We start from the raw sequence: 26335 nt of genomic DNA, 5'->3' as shown, positions 1-26335 counted from the left end.
AGGTGGTTAAGGCACTCCGAGTAATGATATAGAATAGTGGTCCGGTATGACCAGGTGGTTAAGGCACTCCGAGTAAGGATATCGAATAGTGGTCCGGTATGACCAGGTGGTTAAGGCACTCCGAGTAAGGATATCGAATAGTGGTCCGGTATGACCAGGTGGTTAAGGCACTCCGAGTAAGGATATCGAATAGTGGTCCGGTATGACCAGGTGGTTAAGGCACTCCGAGTAAGGATATCGAATAGTGGCCCGGTATGACCAAGTGGTTAAGGCACTCGACTCATAATCTGAGCGTCGCGGGTTCGAATCTCCGGCACACCAAACATGCTGGCCATTTCAGAAGTAAGGGCGTTATATTGTGACGATCAATCCTACTATTTGTTGGTAAGAGTAGCCCAAGAATTGGCAGTGGGTGGTGATGACTAGCTTCTCTCTAGTCTTACGCTACTAAATTAGGGAGGGCAAGCGCAGGTAGCCCTCGTGTAGTTTTGCGCGAAATTCAAAAACAAACAAACATATCGAATAATTGTCGTATGTTGCTTAGTTGTAAGGTTTAAGTCAAGAGTAAGCTGATAGATGTATCACCTCTGCTAGGAGTATGAACAAGCGATATTTAAAGTTTTGAAAAAGTATTTAAGAAAAACAACAAAACTGAAATTGGGCAATTTGTTCTGTTAAATTACAGGAACAGTTTTAGGCTTTCTTTATATATATACCTCCACTAAAAATATAACGTTCTTCTTTCTCAAATATCATGAGACATCTGTCAATTCCAGCTCAAAGCTCGTTACGTGACTTGCGTGACAATATTATATTGACATGCGCAGAACAAGCGTAACAAGAGTGAGACCACAAGCTCGAGCTACACACCAATTTCGCCCTCACTTACTGTCAGTATTGGCAGAATCTGGTTGGATGCGTCTTCTTGCAACGCTGAACCTTAGAAACCTTAAAATTTGAAGTTGTGTTTTTCATGTATAATTTTGACATCAGTTTTGGAGTAAGAGAAGACAAACACAGGTGTTTAAAACACAATATGAGCATTGAATTTCTAGGTAAATCAATTGCTATTTGTTGACTGAAAGATTGGGAGAGGTCCTAGATCGCCAAAGCTAAGACACTTCTATTTTTAATGTACTATTTGCTATGTTTCGTTTGAGCTAACAGTTGGTAAAGTGATACGAAAAAGACAATGGTAACTCAGCAAGATGTACTTGTTTATGGAAATTGAGATCCTGCTTCAACAATGTATCCTGCTAGAACTTACAACGAGGTCGACTGAAATAAATCTACTAAGTACTTGCGTGTGTGGAACACCACAAACCCCAACGACGCTGAATCAATTGTTTGAGTGAACCACCTGGCACATCAGTGCTTTCTTTGACAAGCGCGCTGTTTAGAGTTTAGCCAGGCGGGCTTTTATTCACGTTTTGGAGGAAATCCATCTATAGCTAGAAGTGACCAGGTAAATCTAAAATACTTTGTTAATATAATCCTTTATTTAATCAAGTAATTCTTTGTTTTTATGTTTGTTTCGATTGTTTACTGACTTGATCATACACTACGAACACAGGTAATATAACACCTATTAGGATTTATTTGGACAAACATCATCTTATTTAAGTATTAACTCTCTATGTACAACAAGTTAGTATATCAGTTATTTGAAACAAAACAATGACAATGCAAAAATGATTGTTTTCTTTATGTATAATATTTATGCATAGCGTTTTACAAGTGAGAGAAAATTAGACGCTAACTTATACATTTTTTTCACTTCATCTGTCTATCTATGAGCTTTGTAACAATAATAAATTATTTAGAAGACGAATAATGTTCTGTAGAAATTGTTGTTTGTTTATCTAAAGGTAAATCACTTAATTATGCTTATGAATTGTGAATATACTTCCATTCCCAAGTACGGTTTTTAATAATTAATTTATTTTTGTGATTTGACTGGTTATTTGAATTTAACTATTTATATGTTACTTTCTTAACTTTACTAAATGAGCGACTGAACCTTTCCTATCAAAATTTCTTTCGATGGCAAAGTAAAATTAACATCTGTGCAAAAGCGTAATATATTATATTATATATATATATATTATATTTCATAGCATAGCTTTAGTGATTTGAATATGTTAGCCATATGTGCTACATTCTTTAGAATTTTGACAATATGTTCAACTTCATACATGATGTGGTGTATGCATGTTTGTCCGTCTAAGATGTTTGTGTAGGTGTGTGTGATTCAAGGTTGAATTGCAGAATATCATACACTTTCGGTTCCTTTGTTAAAATCTCTGTAGCTCTCAGAACGTCTTTGTTCTCATTCTAACATTCAACAAGTAGAGTTATCTTCATCTCTTTTCATCAGTCTTCCTATCTTCTTGGTATTCATCCGGTAAGAAGAACCTTTAGCAGAAAGCCTACTTATGAAACATCAAACATGTTTCAAAACATGTTTTCAACAGAAGTTCTAACGCAGCGGTGGTGTATATCATAAACTGACGAGTTTGTCTATTCCACGTTTGTGGTTTATTCATGTAATTTGACGTTTTAAGCTTTGAAGCATGAAATTTACTTGTCATAACTTGATTGATATCTAACACAACGGAAATTATTTCCTTCTCTGGACCTGGATATTTAAACTTTACCATGTAGTCGTTGGCAACGATAGAAGTTATAACTAAGATTACTAAAATAACATGATTACAATATAGGCGATAAACCTGAATCCTGCGTATGTATGTGTGTGTGTATAAGATTGTTGTTCTGATAAATATATCTTACAGATAGGAAGATTTATTGGTATATATCATAAGAATAAAAAGACATCACAAACAGAGAAAAATGAAGTTACTTTCACATGTCAATAAAGGTTTAAAACTTAAGCATTTTATATTTTAATTAGAAATGAATTATAGCAATGATTCTGTTATGTTGAAACAAGTAAGCCTATTTAATAAATTGTCTCTCAGCTGTGTTTAGTTTATAAAAAACAACATTCTTTTTGTTGTAATGTATTATAGTTTGAAACGTTTCGTCTGTATTTTATCTACGCATGAAGTCCTTACAAAGTTTTATCTTAAGATAAGATACCTTAAGATGTAAACAGTTAAAGTACCAGATGACCATATAATGTTTTTTTTTTCCTTAAGAAGCGAATTTTGTATTGTTACAAATAAACAATGAACTTTTGTGTAGAACAATCTAACTGAAACTAATAAAAATATTCTTTCATGATATTTTTAAGCTCAAGGATAATACATATAAACGGTAGCTGAAATTCTTGTTTTCACAAAATATTTACGTAAACACTTACTGGCCATTTAATAATGACCACCAAAGCGCTCCAGTTATTTGCTATACGCAAGAAACTGACGTGGCAGGTGATTTTTGATTTCTGTAAGTTCAGTTATTCTATTTTGAATAACGAAATAAAAACAATAAATTAGACTCATAAAACAACAACATATTTCAGAATATATTGATTGGCTTACAAAATAATAAGAAAGAGGAAAAACATTCCTGACATTAAAAGGACAATGCAGGTCTAGTAGCAAATGTGTAATAATATTGTTTTTACAACTTGCTTGTTAAAACATCTGTCGTCAGAATCTATCTCCAACAGTACTACAAGAATAATTTTACTCAACTGTCATATGGACTCAAATTCTTGGAAAATCTCATACGCAGACACGAAAATACGGCTTTACTAATGCTTAAAGTATAAACTGTGGAAATTGTATGAATGCAATAATCCGTTATTGTCTGACGAGGCACAGTTTACCATTTTGTGCATTAACTGCAGAGTATAAACGTAAAGAAGAATATATGAGGCATATGATTCCACTTATGTTATTCCCTAATAAGAACAGTGAGAAGTGGTGTAATGGTGTGGGGAGGAGTATTCTAGTATACGTTGAATATTGTATTCTCAAGACTGGTATGGGTATTAAAACTTTAATTAAAATAAGGTAGAGAACAACATTTTGACCTTCATATGTCATCTTCAGATTAACAAACAGAGTTTGCAACTGACCGTTACCGGGCACATGTCTTACGGACGAGAGTGTAAATAGGTACGGGATTGTAGGGGGCGTTGCAGTTAGATGTTAGGATTTATAATTGGTTTTTTGTTGTTGACTGTGTTATTGGTCTAGGTGTGTGTATAATTTTTTTGGACGTTTTGAGGAGGAAATTTGTTGATTTTGATGAAGTGTTTTATTTTGTTGATTTCTTCATTAATTTTATCCTGTGAGCATAGTTTTGTGGCTGTGTTTATTTGGTTTCATAATATGTTGAGTTTTGCTTTGTTTTGGATAAACTCCAAAGTACATGTTGTTAACTATAATGGCTGTCCTTTAATATTGCTTTTCTATCCTGATTAACAATGACTTTTTCGATACAACATTGCAAATCCATTGTGCTCTAATTATCCGAGTTTAAAACTTTCGCAAAACATGAGAGTAGCATCAGCCATCTTCTTTGATGAGAAGGATCACCGGATTTTAACTCATTTGCGTATTTTTGGGAAGACCTTTAACTTCGTAAGATAATCTGCAAAATGCTGCATCAAAGCGAGCAAATATTTTTTTTCAGTTATCTTCCGTAGTTTATGCCACATCTAATTTAGGTCGTATTCAAAGCAAAAACTATTTCTTCGCGATATTTGACGATGGTCCTAATTAGTTAATCGCGCAAACACAGATAGGTGAATACTGGGGTGATACATTCTAGTAGAGTGACGTGTGTCATTATAGAGCTTTTAAGCTAATAAATGCAAACAACGTACTGGTAAAAAGTAGTGTTTTCAAAGGGATGGTGTGCACGTTAAATGTGCAATGAATGTCTGGTAATGGACATAGGTACCTTAAAATTATATTAATTTTTCTGTTCATTCCTTTTCATGCCATATAAACTGAATACTTTTCAGCTGACAGTGAATGTTTAATTTAATTAGAACTGTTTAAGTTTAATACTAATCTTATATTTAATAACTTGAACCTAAACTTTATGTCAAAATTTGAAAATTATAACAAAGCTTCTTCATAAACAACATTTACAGTTTGTTTTCCATCTATAAACCAGTAAAGAATTTGAGGTGATTCCACCCTTGAATACCCTACATCTCATTGACCATGAGAAAATCATGGTTATTTCAAAACCAGTCTAGTAACTTTCATACTAAATATTCATTTAGAATATTCAACATTGTCCAAAGCTATAACCAGCCAAAATTGTTTGAGATTGACACACTAGTCTGGGAGTAATTAGCCAACTGGCTTGACTAAATAGAAATAAGGTTAAGTTAATATCTGACCCCCTTAGGACATTCCTCATATTCAATAGTGTTTACGTACAAAAAACTTTAGTTGAGATTGGCTCAGTTGGCTCAGAGAAGGGAGGATGCAAACAAACGCATATTTCGTTTTACTTTCGTAGATAAATGAACGTTATTCTAAAATAACAGTGACTATTTGCATTTGTAAACACCAACATTAGACTTCCCTGGCTTCTTCTTTAGCTATAGGATTTTTATAAGTGTTTGAGAATTGTCTTCGCAAATTATAGATGTTTTTCTTTTTTTTTTACAAATTCAGCAATACATCAATACTACCTAAGAATTCCTGACGTGTTATAAGTGTTTTCAACATTAAATTCTAATGAGACGTATCAAATAGTTTATAATACAACGCTATCGTTATTGTGAATTAAATGTGTTGATAATAAAGTCAGGAACATCATTTTGTTTAATGATCATAATTTATTACTATTTATTAAAAATTATTGTTTTTGAATTTAGCGCAAAGCTACTCGAGGGCTATCTGCGCCAGCCGTTCCTAATTTAGCAGTGTAAAACTAGAGGGAAGGCAGCTAGTCATCATCACCCACCGCCAACTCTTAGGCTACTCTTTTACCAAAGAATAGTGGGATTGACCGTCACATTTATAACGCCCCCACGGCTGAAAAGGCGAGCATGTTTGGTGCGACAGAGATGCAAACCCGCGACTCTTAGATTACGAGTCGCACGCCTTAACCCACCTTGCCATGGCCGAAAAAAAATTTCTAGTATGCGTTTTCTTACAATAAAGCCACATCGGGCTATCTGTTGAGCTCACCGAGGGGAATCGAACCCCTGATTTTAGCGTTGTAATAAAAATTATTATAAAAGAGTCAGGTACGTTGTTTAGTTGACTTGCCATAAGCTGCTAAGTCTAATTAAAAATGTTTATTAGAACGTTTCATTTAATTAGAACTAGAATTAAATTACAGTTTGCATAATCTATTGATTTAATTAACAATTATCTGAAATTGTATTTATTAAAATTTCTAAAAATGTTTAGAACCTTGTATTAAATAATATTGTAGATAGTTACGAAAAATGTGACTAAAATTTTAATATAATATAATACTTACTTGTTATTTTCATCGAGTAAAAATATCCAGTTTATATTTGAAACTTGGAAGACATAACAAAACGAATATAAGTTATCAAAAAAGTGCGATTTTATTTCTTCTCCAAATTATACGGAAGCAAGACTTTCTTTCTTCTTTTAAATATCCGGAAGTAAGAAGTTGAAATTTTCGAAAAACTGAGTAATTAATGTGTTAAACCTTTTACAGGTGAAGAGGTTTTTTTGAGAAGACCTCACTCTAGGATAATATAGTAATCAACAGTAAATATGAAACATGTGGAGCCTCCAAGGCACTTCATTAGTATCTCACAGTCGTTTTTATCTTATTAGCGTTATTTCTTTTGTAAGTTTTATGTGCTGTATTTTTAACTCATGAAAACTTTCTTTTCTTCGAAAGTGTGTGTGTCGTGGGAACGGAAAAATCCTTGTCGAGTAGATTTGGTTGACTTTAACAGCTATACAACAGTTTAAATGTAGTTTTAAAGTAAATGTGATACGATTCATCCCTCCTGCTTCCTCTCCTGCTGATGTCGAGTTAATTATCACTGAGATAAACAGGACAGATGTGTATTATTTTATCAGCTTGGTGGTTATTACGTTAAAGTAATATGATGGAAGTGAAGAGTTCGGATTTAATGAAGAGATAGCCCCTTGTTAATACGGACCAGTGACAGGTATATGTATGTAAGTACCAGCTGGCACGATTGCTACACATTAATTGCATGTTACAGGGAACCTCATTCTAGGAGCAGTATAGGATGTATATCATAATGAATGTGGTCGTAATGAACTTGCACCAATACAAGGGCCCACATCAGGCCTGTTCTCTTTATGTTCGTAAGAGAAAAGCGTATGTGTTGTTATAATAACTTAGAGATACATTTAACCGCATTATAACTTTATGTAAATATATGTTAGTTCAAATAAAAGTGTAAGGCAGAACAATTTCAGACGTATTTTGCTTAAGGAAAAATAATTAAAAACAAACAACTGGATTTAATTCCGTCATTAACTAAACATCTGTGTTTTTAAGATCATTTAAGGACCTTTATTAACAAGACGTATTCTATTACTGGCACACATAACATAGTCTTCATCTGTGACTAGCATCAACTGCAATGCATGGCTGAAAACGAAACCTATTTTATCTTGTTTAATTATATTCAATGATGATCGCCCATAGAGCTTGAAGACTCCAAAGAACATTTGTTATGTAAACTACAGTTGGTTTAATTGTGCAGCTATAAACACATTGGTCACGCAGGTAATTAGGTCAAGATCTTACCTACTGAATTAATTTACAAATTTGCCTGAGAAGAATGCTTTATAAGGTACCTCTAATTCGTCGCTAGTAAAAATGAGTCAGTATTGTATACCCTAGGTTACCAGAATATAAAACTCAAGGTTCTAGGTATTGGTAATTGTTTCGGTATGGATTGGAAATCATGAAAGGTCTTCACATCTCTAAGGAAGATTTATTGTGAAGTGTAAATAATAAAAAAGTTGTTTTTGTGGATAGTTAAGTTGTAATGAAACAATTGCATATAAGATAAAAAGTTGAATTTTTTATGACATGCAGTAGCCTAAAAATTAATGTCAAAAACTAAACAAAATGGCCGTTAACTTGTGTTGAATAATCGTTAATTTGAATTTCTTTCACAGTTTACACGTAAATATTTTGCTTTAAAAACCATTCATGAATGTTAATACAAAAAGTAATTAATACTGGAAAGCACGCGCAAGAGGTATTGTAATCTGTTATTAAAAATATATAATTTATTATTGTAATAAAATATTGCTTACACTTCTTAGAATACTGAGAAGAATTCAACTAATTACATCTGTTTGTTTGGACCTAAAACTAAAGGCAGACTTTGTCACAATACCATTTCCAATTTTCTACATCACCACTAAACTAAGTATAAAGGATTTATTTCTCTTTTTAAATTTATGATTGTTTTATTTAAATATATGCATTATTATTTCCCATGTGGATTGCTTGTTTTCGCTCGTGATTTTTAAAATATAACACAAATTCAACCGAAGACTTTAGTGAGTAAAAAACAACTTTATTGTTCTATTGTTTAATGTTTTTCAATTAGTAATTTATAGATAATAATCCATGAAGTATTACATCCATGCAGAGTAATTACAATAGTAGAGAAAATATGCATTGTGGGATAATTTCATGATGTTTTTTCTCCTGTGTTTCAGTGCGTTATTATTGTACTTTATACGACATATTTTTGCATTTTTTATTGTTAGAGGGGTGTTAAAATTGACTTTTGTTCTGGAAATTTATTGAATACAAGATCGATTATTATAATATTTCCACCATCTTCCCTCTTTTCAGTGTTATGTTTTATTACAAATTCATATTGCGGTTTACAACACGTTTGACTAATCTGCTCCCCACATAGAACAAAAAACCTTTTTGTATTCCCGTTAATATAAGCTAACAGCTATGTACGTAGGCAATGTAATAGAGCATGGAACTCTGGTGAGTGGAATCGTAATAGCAACTTAGAAGTAACGATGAAATTGGACTTACAAGGAGTGTTAATTTAGAAATGGCGGGGCTATGCCGCTGCGAGCTAAAATATTGTTACATAACCTGTTTTGTCACTGTCTAACATGGGTGGAGCACGCCTATTACAACTGCATACTTAAATCGTTCAAAGTTAAAATAATGGTAGGCAACTTATTTAATCACTTTATGATACAGGCGGAGTGTTGGTATTAAAGTTGTAAGACTATGTTGTTAAGACGTAAAACGCTGGTCAGATAACTTGTTTTATCGCTTTTTAATACGATTGGAGTCTTGCTACAAAAGTGACAAGACTAAGCTTAATTGTTGTAAGATAATTTGTCTTATCATTTTCTAACATAGGTGGAGTGTTGGTATTAAAGGGACAAGGTTATGTTGATTGTTATGTATGCTAAAGTGTTGCTAGATACCTTGTTAAGTGATCTTCTAACGTGGATGAAGCGTTGGTATTAAAAGAGCAAGGTTATGTTGTTTGTTTGTTATGTATGCTAAAGTGTTGCTAGATATCTTATCAAGTGATCTTCTAACGTGGATGGAGTGTTGGTATTAAAGGGACAAGGTTATGTTGTTTGTTTGTCATGCATGATAAAATGTTGCCAGACGTTGTTGTAACATTTGCTGATCTCGTAGCTGTGGTATGAAAGGAACTAGCACTGGTGATCAGTCGGATCTTGGGTTCTAACATCGTATACAAAGGAAAATTATAACCAAAAGAAATTTTGGAGAAAACGGCCAGTCTATATGGTGGTCTTACTGGCTCATATGATAAAGGTTTTCGTTAGTTTTATTATCACTCTTGATAACGATGTAGTCTAGGATGGACTTGTAAACTTATCAATATATAAGTGATGTTGATTTTAATAATCGGACTAAAAATAATTAATAACACGCAATATTCAAATAAACTGAGATCTGCTGAATTACGTCTTCTTTTAGATAATGTCAACGACCAATCGAATAATATATATCCTGTTTAATAACTGTTATCTGTGTTACATCTCATAAAGCCCAGCTGTCAATCGACAAGCTTCTGCAGTTGTAGAAAGTTGCGAATTTCTCCATACATGAAGCCTACGTACAGGGATTAAACTAAAAGGAGTATCAGAGCTGTGTCGGCCTTTCTTCAAGTCATCTCTTTCTCCAGTAACTTTGTACTAATTTCTTCTCTCTTTCCCCATGATGAAGACCAAGAGAACTAGGTTTAATATTATATTGAAAATATACTTAATCCTTCCAACACTGTAATTTGTACGCTCGTTCAATGTTTTCTCTTATATGTGCAAAATTATACATGTACAGTGTATGCCCAAATACACACACACACACACACTGTGTTTGTTTTCCACTGGAGTTTACTTTAAGTTCACCCTTTTTTCCATCAATACAATATAAATGTTTCCAGAAAGCGTTTTCGCAGCATAAAAACTGTACCATAGCCCTAAAACACCTACGATATAAAATCCTCGTTTCACGAAAAATATTAAAGTATCAAAATTTATAATAAACGTTGCATACAAAGCAGACCAGTGTTTCTCAAACTTGAAGTATTCGTGTACCACTTCTGAAACTTCATCCTTATTGGTGTACCACCGGTAAGGGGGACGGACATAATTAGTGATGTCCAACTGCTGTATGAAAGACAGTCACATAATATTGTAATATTGCACATAATGTAAAAAAGAAAACAAAAATGCTCAGAAATTAATGAACTTTACTAATATTGTCCATTAAACGTAATTGAAGTTGATAATAATTATTTACATTAAAATTTGTATATGTACTTGGAAATAAGTTTGTTTGTTTGTTTAATTTCGCGCAAAGCTACTCGAGGGCTATCTGCGCTAGCCGTTCCTAATTTATCAGTGTAAGACTAGAGGGAAGGCAGCTAATCATCATCAACCACCGCCAACTATTTTACTAACGAATAGTGGGATTGAATGTAACATTATAACGCCCCCACGGCTGAAAGGGTGAACATGTTTTGTACGACCGGGATTCGAACACGCGACCCTCGGATTACGAGTCGAACGCCTTAACACGCTTGGCCATGCTGGGCCTTGTGGAAATAAGCAAGTGGATAATTGTTCAATACAAGGAATGGAGCTGCTTGTGACCAAATAGTAGGACAAGGGTTTCAGGCTCCATACTGGTGAGATCAAGACGAAGATGTGGCTTTGTGTCAATAAGAAGATTTCGAACTGAGGGACAATACCTTTTTTTAAAGCGGTTATCCCTGTTTATTTTCTACCCCTGTTGAGTACTACAGGTGGTATGAGTACCACAAGAACTGGAGTACACTAACGTTATATTTAAAGTAATTTACGTTACTAGAAATAATTAAAAAGTTAAATGTATTTGTTTGCTTGAGTAGGTGTCGAATAAACGTTTATATACATATACATATCTATACAGAGAGATTGATACATCGTATTCAACGTTTTAGTAGTATGTTCAAAGCGTTGATTAAAGTCTTGAGTTGATATTTTATATTCAACGATTGTTTATAATGTATCCATTATTTTTCTTGTTCCTCTTATAGAGCGTTGACTAAAGTATTGTGTTGATACATTGTATTCAATGATATATCATTAGTATGCTCAGAGATTTCCTTATAAATCGTTGACTGATGTCTTGTGAAAGACCAGTAGACCTAGAATCATTGGTCATTGTGCATAGTTTTATTTTCGTTATGTTTTCAGAAGTTGATAAGCAGAACTGTGATAATAATGCTCACCAAACATGTGCAAGTTTAAACAAAAGAAACTAGGTAAAAAAATAAACCACATATAAACTTTACCAACAAATACGGAAGAACATTACTACGCAAGAATAAATTCGTATTGTTTGTTTGTTTGTTTTTGAATTTCGCACAAAGCTACTCGAGGGCTATCTGTGCTAGCCGTCCCTAATTTAGCAGTGTAAGACTAGAGGGAAGGCAGCTAGTCATCACCACTCACCGCCAACTCTCGGGCTACTCTTTTACCAACGAATAGTTGGATTGACCGCACATTATAACGCCCCCACGGCTGAAAGGGCGAGCATGTTTGGCGCGACGGGATTCGAACACGCGACCCTCGGATTACGGGTCGCGCGCCTTAACACGCTTGGCCATGCCGGGCCAATAAATTCGTAAAAGAACTCTGTGAAAAAATGATTTATAATTATAAAAGAAACCATTTGTAAAACCACCACGTATAAAAATGTATATAAAATAAAGTCTGTGAAATATCTATGAAATACGAATGAATCTGCAAAAAGACAGTGTGAAAAAAACAGTTGGTGGAAATCTGTGTGAAATAAAAAGTAATAAAAGATTCAGAAAAAGAAGCACTTTGAATGCCTTCATACATTTTCAGATTTAACTCTATGAAAGATCAACACCCAAGGAAAGGTTTGTTTTTATTAGTAATATATGTACAAATTATCACTGATGAATATTTCCACGATAAACTGTGTAGACAATGAAAAATCGATATACATGATTGTATTCACAATAAGCTGCGTAAAACATTGTTAAAACATTCACAAAAGGTCTTACACGAAACACCAAGAGACACGAACACGTAAAACGTAATGAATTTGTGCAACGCGTTTTACACAAGAGAGAGCAAAAAAGAAGAAAATTAGTATTTGAAGATAGTGTTAAAGATAACAGAAAAATAACATAACTCCACTAAAACAGTGAATTACAATAAGTATTCTTATTTGTAAATATACGTTCCTTTTACGTAGAAAACAGTATTAACTTTTGCACGATTCTACTCAATCAATTAGAATTACTACGTTTCAAGAGCTAATGTTTATCATGGTCTCTTAAAATTGTAGATTCTGATGCTTAAAAATGGCTGAAAATAACTAAATGTTCAAAAGTTTAAAGAACATTTCATTGAATAAATACAAGTACAGTGTAGGTATGTTCTTCAGTTTATTCGACAAATCACGTTAAATTTATACAACTTATTCTATTGATAGAATTTCAGACGTTCCGTATTTACTTTTCTCAGTAGGCGAGCTCTAGGTTACGCGAACATTTCGTGTAGTAATTTGTTAATGCGAAGATACTGAGTAAATATCCTTCTATTTTACGTCATTCAGTCTTACATGGTTTTGATTTATAACTACAAGAACCTCGTTCAAGGTGAATCACCACAGTGTTGCTATAAAGAAGGTTAGTTTATATGCTCATTAATTCTTTATTATTCATTGTTTCAACTTTAAAAAAATTCTCTTCAATAATTATTCTATTCATGAAAATATTCTGTCTTAGAATATCTTACTTACTAATTGATAAAATATTCTATTAACTGGTGAGTGATAAAAGTGTAGAAGTATTTATGTTAATACAGTTTAAATATGTGCAGCACGTATTTGAATTGATAATAAATAAATAGATACTATTGAAATAAGATATCTACTGACCATTCATTATTCATTATTACACCAGTTGATAGTGCCCATACATATTAAACATTGTTAGTCTGTCGTACATCTGTGCGTAATCATCAAAGTATTTCAGAAATTATCTCTGTGTTTCGATATTGTTGTATCTGAGGGACGCGTATCGTTTCAAAATAATTCACAGTTGAGCATGTTGTATTTAAAGAAATCATTCGTAACATTTCGCTCTTTCAGCTGTGGAGGCGTTATAATGTGTTGGTCAATCTCATTATTCGTTGGTAAAAGAGAAGCACAAAAGTTGGGGGTGATTACTAGCTAGCTTCCCTCTACTATTGCACTGCTAAGTTGTTGTTTTGAATTAAGCACAAAGCTACACAATGCTCTGCCCACCACAGGTATCGAAACCCGGTTTTTAGCGTTGTAAGTCCGCAGACATACCGCTGAGCCACTGAGGAGCAACTGCTAACTTAGGGAGGCCACAAGTGCTGTAATGAACGAAATAATTTTGTGTCCCAGTTAGAATTCGCTCTGGAATAATCTTTTAAAGATGAGATTTTTGTTTACTGAAATATATTCACTAATTTCGTTTCTGTTATAATACTTGTAATTAGAGTTATTCAGGTTAATATTATTCGACAAGGAATCTAAATTGACTGTTGATGTCTTTCTGGAGATGCAAGTTGCCGCCTAACTTACTTCATTACTATATATTCTTAGTTTTCAGGGCACTAAAATATTATCTTACTAAAACAAGAATAACTTCACTGAAGGTTTGTTTGTTTTGTTTCTTGGAATTTCGCGCAAAGCTACTCGAGGGCTATCTTCGCTAGCCGTCCCTAATTTAGCAGTGTAAGACTAGAGGGAAGGCAGCTAGTCATCACCACCCACCGTCAACTATTGGTCTACTCTTTTACCAACGAATAGTGGGATTGACAATCACATTATAACGCCCCCACGGCTGAAAGGGTGAGCATGTTTGGTGCGACTGGGATACGAACACGCGACCCTCGGATTATGAGTCGAACGCCTTAACACACTTGGCCATGCCGGGATTGAAGGTTTGTAATAAAGCCATCCCACATAATTCACTTGACTGAGGTTTGTCTGTCACAGTAAATAACATTTTGACACATCATAACATATGTACAAATTTATAATTTACGACTAAGCACTGAAAATATGAGCTGAAACAATATTTGAGTATTTAACTTCGCTGTATCCAGTTCATTATTGTTTCATTGTTTTTCGAAGGATTTCTTTCAAATGCAGGTGAAAGTTGATGTCTTTAGGAAGACTAGATGAAGAAAAGTGTTGGAGTATTATGTTTATATTTTTTGTAATTTCAGAATGTCTCGTCGTACAAGAAACAACTGTTTCGGGAACTCAATAACGACACCTTGTGGTACATTTGAAACTGCTTCGCCACGTATTGCCCAACAAGCCCAACAATACTTAGAAGAAAATGTGAAAGTCTGGATGAAACCAAATTATGAACAGGTAAAATAATACATTAAACTAATAATAACAGTTTTTTAAAGTTACATCAACAAACTAAATAATCTGATGGCTAATATCTATTTGAAGAAGTGAAAGCTTGAGATTGCAGAGCAATGTGGTTCTTTGAAAATTTTGTTTTAATTTGAAGATAATCTGTGCATTGGAGTTTAGAGATAAATTATCCAAAGAAAGTTCATGGTGAAAACAGAACTAACAATTTTCGTGTAATTTATCTCTTGTCTTCCTTAGGCGATATTAAAGAAGTTACTAACAAGTGGGCTTTTCTTACTCACCATCTTGGATTTCACTCTAAAGTTGCTATTCGATAATTATAAACTATCACGTTCCACTTAGAATAACGTTACATTGCCCTTAAAAACCTGTTTACGTGTGTTGTTTAATAATTATTTTATGTTAAGAAACTTGTTGAATGAGTAGTTTCAAGTGTTAGTGATTTAAGCTTATAATGACGTTTGTGTTTAAACCGGCATCTAAACGAGTTTGGGTTTTAAACTCATTCAACACTATTTCTGTAATATTGTTTTTATTATTTCGGAAGTGTCAAACATGTTTGGGTCTGAAACTAAGTAAACACTTTTCTTTTACATTATTTTACTGTCATTATGACAAGTTAAACGTGTTTAGGTTTGATAATAAGTAAACTGTGTTTCTTCTTATTTATTCTTCTTGCCATATGTAATATTACACGTTTACTGCGAACTTTCTCCATTAATCCCTGAATAAAGTAAGCAGATCTTATATCTTTGCGATTAACATGTATATCCCAGGAAATGTACAGATTATTTTTAATGCACACCTTGTGTCAACCTGGTTACGTGAACTGAAATATTTAAGCTTAAGTGGAAAGCTAGAACCATCTGTTTATTGTAATATATCGACAAACTCTACCAGCTTGGTTTGACGTGTCGTTACGAACCAAATGTTCTTTGAATTCTATCTAAATGCATAGTACCTTTTCTATGTCGTATATGGGCACTCCGAAAATAACGAAGTGTTGTTTTACTTATTCACTAGCAATTTCATTTTATAAGATTTAATAGTCAACTATTATATACTTACACATATGGTATATGCACAGACTTCGAAATATGACGGGTATCGTATCTGTTTTATATATATATTGCTGAAAACAGTGAAGCGGCGAACAGAATCTTTCTGTATTCTACTTATAACAAGATACCTCCTGATATTAAATGGTACTATTGATACTTTTGAGCTAATTTTGTAGTTTTGTAGTATTTCCGCCCACAGCTACACAATGGCGATATACATATAACATTACTTAGATCTGAACTCAGGGAAGGTAACTAGTCCACAGCATTCAGCATAACTCTCGAGCTATTCTTGTCTCTGATATGTACGCAGTTTGTGATATGTAAACTATCAAATGAATGTTTTAATGTGAAAGGTGTCAATTGTAAGCTTCGGTTACCAAACAGATATTAATATTTACAACATAGACAAAAATGATTGACAAGACAGAAAACTTAAAGATAAAAAACAAAGGATCTAAATAAAAATACTAACTATGTAGAGAAATTATAAATTTTTATGACAGGTAGGTATTTCGAAACTTAAACAGACCGACAAGCAGACATGGGGAAAAGAGTGTGTGTGTGTTTTCTTATAGCAATTCCACATCGAGCTATCTGCTGAGTCCACCAAGGGGAATCAAACGCCTGATGTATATCCGAAGACCTGCCGCTGTCCCAGGGGAATTGGGAAAAGAAATAGAGATTGACCAATTAAGAGACAAAAAAATAGATGCGTGATAAGCAAGCAGCGAGTCCAACAAATAGATAGACAGTGGTTGAGATATTAAGAAACAGACAAATAAATTGATAGTTTTTATAGACAGGTTAATAGGTAATATCTTCGGCGTAGTGAAACGTGATAAAGTATCAACATGTGCGTCCTCTGGTTTGTCAGCGGTAAGCTTACGGACTTACAATACCAAGATCCAGAATCCGATTCCTCGCGGCGGACGGAGCGAAGAGAATCCAACTTTCAGCTTTTGCGCTATATAAATAAACAAACAAACAAACAATGAGTATTTATAAGTAAAGAAAGAAAAATAGAGAATCAATCTAATTTGAACATGCATATTCTTTTATAGCCGGCATGGCCAGGTAGCTAAGGCGCTCGACTTGTAAGCTGAGGGTCGCGGGTTCGAATCCCCGTCATACCAAATATGCTCGCCCTTTCAGCAGTTGGGACGTTAGAATGTGACGGCGAATCCCACTATTCCTTGGTAAAAAAGTAGCCCAAAAGTAAACGGTGAGTGGTGATAACTAGGACTAGTTGCTTCCCCTGTAGTGTTACACTGCTAAATTAGAAAACGGCTAGCGCAGATAGTTCTCAGGTAGCTTTGCACGAAATTCTAAAACAAATATCTTTTTAGTTGTTAAATTTGGAAAGTTGGTGTTGTTTATCACAAATCATCGCCAAAGTTCTGTTTTAAACATATTTTATCGCTCTATCGTCCTTAATTTATTGAACTAGTTAAAGTCACGTAACAAGGCTGAAACTATCTAAAATAATTTTACTGAATATTACGTTGTAAAAAGCAGTTCATACAATTATACTAATAGCTGGTTAAAAATTACATTTGTGACGATTTAATTGAGTGATAAAGTTTATTTAACTAATTTCATTACTCGTTGTGTTTGTATTCCAAACACCTTTCTAAAACATTTATTTCATTCCTTCAAGTATATTTTTATTTTACTTTAAACAGTATATACATCTTCATGAGGCGATACGGCTTCTGTTTATGTTACAAAGGTCACTTTTGCAAGGCCCGGCATGGCCAAGCGTGTTAAGGCGTGCGACTCGTAATCTAAGGGTCGCAGGTTCGCATCCCTGTCGCGCCCAACATGCTCGCCCTTTCAACCGTGGGGTCGTTATAATGTGACGGTCAATCCAACCACTTGTTGGTAAAAGAGTAGCCCAAGAGTTGGCGGTGGGTGGTGATGACTAGCTGCCTTCCCTCTAGTCTTACACTCCTAAATTAGGGACGGGTAGCACAGATAGCCCTCTTGTAGCTTTGTGCGAAACTTTTGCAAGTTTATTTTTTTAATTCAATACCAGTTTTCGTAACAGCGCTTTTATTCTACATATGTTAAGTAAAAAAAAGTGGTACATTATTCTTAAAATTAATGTTTTCGTGTTATTTTACTATGAAATATTTAGGTTTATGTGTGTTTGTTTTCTTATAGCAAAGTCACATCGGGCTATCACCTTAATTTTGTTACACTGACCAGAGGAAAGGGAATCCACTAGCAGCACCTGACTACACACAGTTCACACTAAAATATTGACTGTTACTCTTATAACGCACGCACAGCTCCACTAGATTGTTCCAAAAACCAGAGTTCTATTATAGGACAACCTGCACCCTAGTTTTTGTAGAAATAGGTTATATCCATGAGTTCTGAAAACGTGAATATACTTTCTGCACAAAAACAAACAAACTTCTAAACCAATTCATGTTCTAGTAAGCACTCAAGTTCAACCCTTACTCATCTAAAAAAAACGTTTAATTTATAAACAGACTTTGAACAACAATATTCACATTATGTAACTTTATTTAATAACCCGTCTTTCAAGCATTATGCATATATTCTTGTGTACTCATTCTGGCTTCTAGTCAGTAAAGACTGTTAAGAAACTGGCATTCAATTGACATTATTTATAGTTTTAAAAATTAGTTTTTTTTTCTTTTCTCGAGTAAGAGGCTTAAAGTTATAGTGACCGTAGTTTTTCAATCACGGAAAATTCACTAACTTTTCTTAACAACAAGAAATCAATGAAGATTTAATAATCTAAATATTTATCAATACTTTTTATTGATTGTAGTTATAGAGAGTCATATTTAAGAAATAATCTAAATTCTATTAGGAAAGTTAATCCAACACCACATGAAAAATATTAATTGAAATATTTACTAAAGATATCTTACGTAATCGTATTCATTATAAATATTTTTCATTTATAAATATATTTCTTTCTCTAAGGCACTTTAATGTTTAAGAGAGTGATTGAAAAACTTGATAGAAGCAGAAATATAGGATGTTAGGAGATGAAAGTGTAGAAAATGAAAAAATTATGGGATCGCATAAACAGAAATACAGATATGAAAAACCCACCCAACAACTAAAATATAAAGCTAAATATGGCTTATTCAAATGAAAATTATTCTACGTTTCAATTATAAGTACAAATTTCTGATGACTTCTGTAAGTACAAATTACTGATGACTTCTGTAAGTACAAATTACTGATGACTTCTGTACTTCCTTCTTCAAATCATCAAATTCTTCTTCTCCTTCCAAGTGTTAGCCAGCCATGAAGATGTCGTTTATCTGCTTGGACAGACAAACACATGTATAATTTATACACACCATCAATGTTCTTAAAATTTCTACCACTTGTTCAGGTTTTTTCTGTATTCGTTTCTTTCAGACACCACCTACTTATCTGAAAGTGTCTGCCAACCGTAGAGATTCTCCTATGATTAACGACTCGTTTAACACCAGCACGAAAATGGCCAGATATACAACAAATCTCTTAGATGATCAGCTGACTATCGACAACACTAATTCATCAGCGAACCCCGATAATTCTCCGAGCAGCAATTTTCAAGATGCTCTAGGTGGCGGTGGGGGGATATCCACGCACCCTAGAGAGACATCGGTGGGGTTTGACATAGCATCAAATGTTTCGAAGGCACAAAGCTGCTCTTTGCCACATTCGCTCTCCTATTGTGGGTTCTCCCAGTCATCATTTCTACAGGGAACGTCTTACAGTTCTCCTTGCTGGCGCGTCATGGAGCATGCCCAGCCTTCAGCTGCGGCTTCCTTTTTTGCTAGGTAAGTATATTTTATCCTTTAATGGAGTTTAGCTCTAAACGTATTTTCACTGTGGTTACTTTTCTGTCTACTGTAAAAGTGGAATATTTATTATTTGTTTCTCTATTAGTCCTACTGGACTCAAATTTATTCCTAATATGTTTTAATCACTGTGCATATAGGTTCACTTAATATTCAAAATTTATGATTTTATTTTAGACAATATATGTAAGTTTGAACAGTAAGGGGTCAGTTCCATATATAAATACATGTATGAGCTATAATGCTTCAAAATAAGCTCTTTCCGAAATCTAACATTATGTTTCTATTCCCTCTTTGTACTTAAATATTTCTTACGTCTAAATCTCAAAACGTAAATTCTTTCTTCAAACCACAAACTTTTATGCTGTATCATAAAATCTAAACGCCCGGCATGGCCAGGTGGTTAGGGCGCTTGACTCGTAATCTAAGGGTTCCGAGTTTGAATACCCGTCACACCAAACATGACCGCTCTCTTAGCCGTGGGAGTGTTATAGTGTGACGATCGATCTCACTATTCGTTGGTAAAAGAGTAGCCTAAAAGTTGGCGGTGGGTGGCAATGACTAGTTTTACACTGTTAAATTAGGGACGGCTAGCGCAGATATCCCTCGTGTAGCTTTGCGTGAAATTTGAAAACAAACAAAACAAACATGAAATATAAAAAAACAACAAAAACATATTCTCTTTACAAATGTTCAGGTTTCATTGAATTCATTATTAGTCAAACCAATTACACTATGTAACACAAATTTTGTTCCTGAATGGTATGTGTTATTTCTTAATTGCTTATGTTGTAAAAGATTTGTTTGTTTGTTTTGGAATTTCGCATAAAGCTACTCGAGGGCTATCTGTGCTAGCCGTCCCTAATTTAGTGGTGTAAGACTAGAGGGAAGGCAACTAGTCATCACCACCCACCGCTAACTCTTGGGCTACTCTTTTACCAATGAATAGTGGGATTGACCGTCACATTATAACGCCTCCACGGCTGGGAGGGCGAGCATATTTGGCGCGACGCGGATGCGAACCCGCGACCCTCAGATTACGAGTCGCACGCACGCTTTAACGCGCTTGGCCATGCCGGGCCTGTTGTAAAAGTACAGAAAATAATCGTTATTCCCTTCAAAGTTTGCTTTTGTGACCTGGAAAATGAAATTTAGAAATTAACCTATTTTATATGTAAAAACGGGCAAATTTGCACATGTTCATTTACATAAGGTCTGAATAAAACGACATATGTATCAAGATTTACATGTATTTATACTAAAGTTATACAAAAATAAACAAAAATGTTTATAAGTGAGTAGTTTTTTTGAGATTTGTAACTTTAATGTAAATCACTTTCACGTATCAGTCTCCAAATATAGTCTCCCATCATTTTTTCGTTATACGCTTCTTGGTAGCGGCGTTCAAAGTCCAGTATATCTTGGTGGAAACGCTCGCCTTGCTCCTCTGAGTATGTTCTCATGTTCTCCTTGAATTTATTAAGATGAGCGTCAAGAATATGGTCTTTCAGAGACAATATGCAGCTCATATTGCCGTAGTTCTTTACTAGAATCTCAACCAGTTCCACATAATTTTCAGCCTTGTGATTGCCTAAGAAGTCCCGAACTACTGCGACAAAGCTGCCCCAAGCTTTTTTCCTTTCTTCTGAGTTTCTTGGGGAATTCTGTGAACTCCAGGATCTTTTTTATTTTTGGTCCAACGAAGATACCAGCTTCGATCTTTGCCTCAAACAACTTAGGGAAGAAGTCTCAAAGGTACTTAAAGGCTGCAGACCACTTATCAAGAGCTGTGATAAATTGTTTCATAAGACCCAATTTTATGCACAATGGTGGGAACATCTTCTGGAAGTACACTAGTGACTCACACTTGACATTGTGCCTTCCCGCAGAGAACTCGGTTCGTTGTGGCTAGCGCTTTCTGTTGTAGTGCACTGCAGTGTCCCTGCTGTCCCAAAGGCAAAGGTAATAGAGAAACTTGGTAAAGCCTTTTTGGAGACCCATCAAGAATGCCACAATTTTGAAGTCTCTAATAACCTCCCACTTATACTCATCATACTTCACGGCTTCTAGCAAGGTATCTACACTGTTGTATTTCTCTTTGAGGTGCACCGAATAAGCCAGGGGAAGAGACGGATACTTATTCCCATTATAAAGCAGCACAGCTTTGAGGCTTCTGGATGAGCTATCAATGAAGAGGTGCCATTCGGGTTACAGACATTTCCAATTGCCTCACACAGACCGGATACATTGAGGCAGAAGCAGAGCCCAGCTTGACGAGTGAAGAAGCTTGAAAATGTCGGTGACGTTTCCTCTGACTTGCGACTTGTAGACTTTCATTTAACAAATCTCACTCCTTGAGTCTAGATGTCAAAAGCTTGGCATTCGACTTTGTTAGACCAAGATCTCTGATCAAGTCATTGAGATCTCCTTGTTTGGGTAGTATGGGTTTCTCTCACCAGCTGCACCTCTGAAAGTGTAATCTGCATCTTCAACGTCTACCTCCTTTTCTGATTTGCTGCTCTCTTCTGAAAATGGCTGCTTTCTCTCTGGCGGAGTGGGTACAGGGAGCTCAGGGCAGTGTGGCACTGAGGCGATGGATGATGGAAGGTCCGGATACATGATAGCAAATGTATTCTTGCCAGCCCAACGTTTGGAAGGGTCCACCATGCAGAAGTAGCATTTGCTTGAGCGGTCAGTGGGTTCACGCCAAATTTTTGGAATAACAAACTTCATAGCTCTCTTTTTCCCTCTCTATCATCTTGCAAAAGAGCAAAATAAAATTGTTATTATGAAGGATAAATTTATTTCACCCACAACTCATGTGTAAGAGTTCATGCAAAATATTTTGTAGGTGTTATTTTTTCTATACTATTGAAAATTGAAAAAAATAATAAATTAAAAGATATTTAAATTTTAAAAGGTCTAAAATTTGTATAATATAAAATCTTACTCTTCAATCAAGCAAAATTGTCTGTCTTACCTTTCAGAATTTTTTTTACAGTGATCGCAGGTAAAATTACGTTCCAGAGTTTGTCTTGATCCCCGATAGGCATATTTCGGCATGCTGTGTATATAGCATAATGCGTCTGGAGAATTCTGGCAGTTTCTTGATGCCATCTCTGATAAAATCAGATAAGTCTTTGTGTTCACTTAGGCAGCTAGAACTAAACTGAAGTGGTGAGCCCCTGTATATATATTACTTTGAAAGGTTCGAGAAAATTCTCTATCAGCTACTCAGTACTGAATCTACCTGGAATTTTCTGGTAAATGCGTAATTTTAAAAATTTCATCACCCAGGCCACAAAAGCAAAGTTTGAAGAGAAAAATAGGTCTTTTCTCTTTTCTTTAGGCATAAGTAATTGGGAAATAATTGGGAAGAAAAAATAAAACTTTTGTTACATCTTGTTATTTAAGTCTATTTTCAGGTTACACTAGGGGTTATCTATAGATAACATTTGGGATAATAGATATAAAGATCACATAATTATCGCTTGATATTTTGGAGTTTCCTTAACTTTGCACACATGCTTAAAAGAATCAAATACATGGGTTCAAAATGCTTGTTTCACATTCAATTTCTACTAATGATTTACTTAATTTTTAAAGCTAGTATTTCGAAATTCTCTTCGTTTGAACGTTTTTATTCGAGTCACTTTTAGAGTATACAACTTAAGACTGTCGCATTCGCTACATCAGTTCAAAACGTAATGGTCATCCAAGTAGTTGAAACGAGCAAAAGTCCTTCGGTGGGAGATCGGTAAGATTAAGACGTGAACACCCCCAGAGGCACAGTGGTATGTCTGCTGGCCTGTAACGGTTTAAGTTGGGTTTCGATACCCGTGTTGGAAAGAGCATAGATTTTCCATTGTGTAACTTTGTGCTTAACTTCAAACAGACAAACAACACGACTTGCATAGCTAATATTAGAGATTCTATGCTCCATGGTGGATATAACACAGTTAGTTTTGTGTAGTTTTGCGCAAAAAAACAGCAACAAAAAACAAAACAAACAATTAAAAAGTGTCTTCCTGGCAACCGATGCGGGATATTTTTTCTTTGGCTCAAATTATATAGTGTATTTAAGTAAAAGGTTAGACGGTTCAGTCCTGAAACATGTAAAAATTTGGTTACTTGAGATATGTTAACGCTCAGCTAGTGTGAGCGTTAAAAAATAGATATCTATACTATTACGTGCCTAAGTTGTTCAACATATTTCAAGAATCAGACTATAAATACTAAGCATTTAAGATAATCATTTGTTATGTGATTAAAATATCCCCTTTCTAAATGGATTGTTTTACAAATTACTAATCTTACTAACGTTTATTAAATTATTCTGTAGAATTGTACTGTGAAATACATGGACTACACAACACGTTGGTTTGTTCTATAAAATGCAAAAATTTCTCAAAGTTGGTTGGATTGCTCCGTAGAGAATTCAAAGTTTTTCAATGTTAATTGAATTGTTCTGTAGAATACTTAAATTTTTCACGTTGGCTGGATCATTTTATAGAATATTCAAAATTTCTAGTGTTTGTTGGATTGTTTTGTAGAAAATTAAACTTTTTTTCACATTGGTTGTTGTCAATGATAATAAATTTCCCCATATTGGTTGGATTGATTTATAGAATATTGAACTACTCTACACTGCTTGGATTATCATATAAAATACAGAAACTTCCCAATGTATTTTGGATTGTTCTGTAAAAGTCTTAACTTCTCCATATTGGTTCGATTGTTTTGTTTTGTCTTTAACTATATCTAAACATCTCCGCACTGGTTGGATTGTTCTGTAAAATTCATAAATTTAGCAATGTTTATTAGATTGCACTCTACTACACTGGTTTATTGGTTCTATGTAATATATAATGTTTCCAAAGATGGATGATAGAGTGGGAAGATACCCTCTAACGTACATAGTGAATACATATATTGTCTTCAAATTCCAGATGATATTGTAAATATCAATATTACTCCTTAAATATATTTGAAATGTGTAATTAGAGACACCAGTTATAATTTATGTGGCTTCACATTTTAATATCGAAATGTTGATTTAGTACAACTATCGTATGGGTTGACTCCAGTAAAAAGAGGAAATACAACTCTATATATCAATTTACTTCCAGTCGCCACTATAATAGAATATCAGTGGTCATAAACATCTGAGGCGTTTTATGTTTCTTATTACATTAATTAAAATAGATTAATTGTTGCTAGTAAGTTACCAGAGATAATTAACCAGAAATGTATTAATGAAATACTGAATAGGTTTTAGAAACTGGAAATACAGTATAACGTATAACGAGTGTTCTAATTGATCATATCAATGGTTAGTTGGTAGTTTCACAAACTGAATTAGCTTTGGACAAACAGCATCTCTTTTTACGTTACAGACAAGTTATATTTCATCGAAGGAATAATCCTTGAAGTTTTAATCACAACGTTGTTGCAGAAAACGCGCTTGAAATGATTTACGGTTAAAGCTGAGAGTCACATGGGAACCTAGCACGTGAACCAAGTGCTAAATACATCGATAACGTGCCCTTTATAATGGGCTTCCAGCAATATCTTCCTTTTACTTATGTATTTATGTACAAATAGAATACTACTCTCGAGCGGTTATAGAAGGGCTATTATTCTCATAGAAAGTACAAATTATTTACTCATGTAAGAAACTAACTACATTTATTAACATCATTTGTCATTCGAGGGTTGTCGTGTAGTAATAATGATTGGGGAAAGTTTCACAGTTCTAAGGATACGATGTTATTTCGGTCGTAATTTAAGTCGTCCTAAGAATTACTTCAGAAAGAATAGAACTATATCAACATTTATTACATAATGAGCATGAAAGTTTCTCCCTCACTCTTCGACTCAGGTGCAGGATTTCAGCCAGTTTGGCAAAAGTATCACGTACCAGAATAATCCAACTCTCCTATAAAAAAAGTCTAAGTAGCTAGTTAAGTAGGTCATTAGATATGTAGGTAGATATACAGAGAGACAAACAGACTGCAAAAGAGATCGTTAAATAAATATATGTATAATTAGGTAGGTATATAGATGGAGAGTGGCATATATCATAATGCATATACATATCAATACGAATTGTTATTCCATACGTAGTTAGATGTAACTGTTCCACAAGCCACGCAATGTTAATATCGATTCATCACCTGCTCTGCCAAAATGATTTATGGATCTAACATTCTTTATCTGAAAGGTTAGGTAATTACTCTTTAGAGTGCAGACCGATCTCCTCAATCACATCTACGTGTATATCTGTCAAGAGGAGAGAAGACATGTATATTTAATAAGGAAGTGACGTATCCTCTGGATACCTGATGTTCGAAACATTTTAATTTCGCATTCAAGTAAGAACCTTAATTTTAAAGTTATTTAGATGTATTACATTGGGTATCTTGATCTAAATACTCACATTTTTTATCCATTCCAAATTTTGTTTCTTTGAATCAAAATCAAATCGTAAATTTTTTTCCTTCTTTCAGATGATAGTATTGAGTAGTATTAGTAGTACAAATCAAATGAACTTATGGT

General features: G+C 34.3%; 1 protein-coding gene across 1 annotated transcript in view; it reads left to right on the top strand.

Annotated features, from left to right (window-relative positions):
- The first annotated feature begins 899 nt into the window (after window positions 1-899).
- LOC143252784 (kinesin-like protein KIF26B) overlaps window positions 900-26335 on the top strand; it is a 65416-nt gene continuing 39980 nt past the window's right edge. Inside the window, exons 1-3 of the mRNA XM_076505473.1 lie at window positions 900-1465; window positions 14715-14865; window positions 19350-19756. Of these exons, the coding sequence (XP_076361588.1) occupies window positions 14716-14865; window positions 19350-19756 (557 nt within the window). The 5' untranslated portion in view covers window positions 900-1465; window position 14715. The remainder of the gene's footprint in view (window positions 1466-14714; window positions 14866-19349; window positions 19757-26335) is intronic.

Source organism: Tachypleus tridentatus, chromosome 1 (assembly GCF_004210375.1).
Source record: "Tachypleus tridentatus isolate NWPU-2018 chromosome 1, ASM421037v1, whole genome shotgun sequence".
In the NCBI taxonomy this organism is placed as follows: domain Eukaryota; kingdom Metazoa; phylum Arthropoda; class Merostomata; order Xiphosura; family Limulidae; genus Tachypleus; species Tachypleus tridentatus.
Note: the sequence above shows the minus strand (reverse complement) of the source record. Positions and strands in the feature narration are given on the sequence as shown.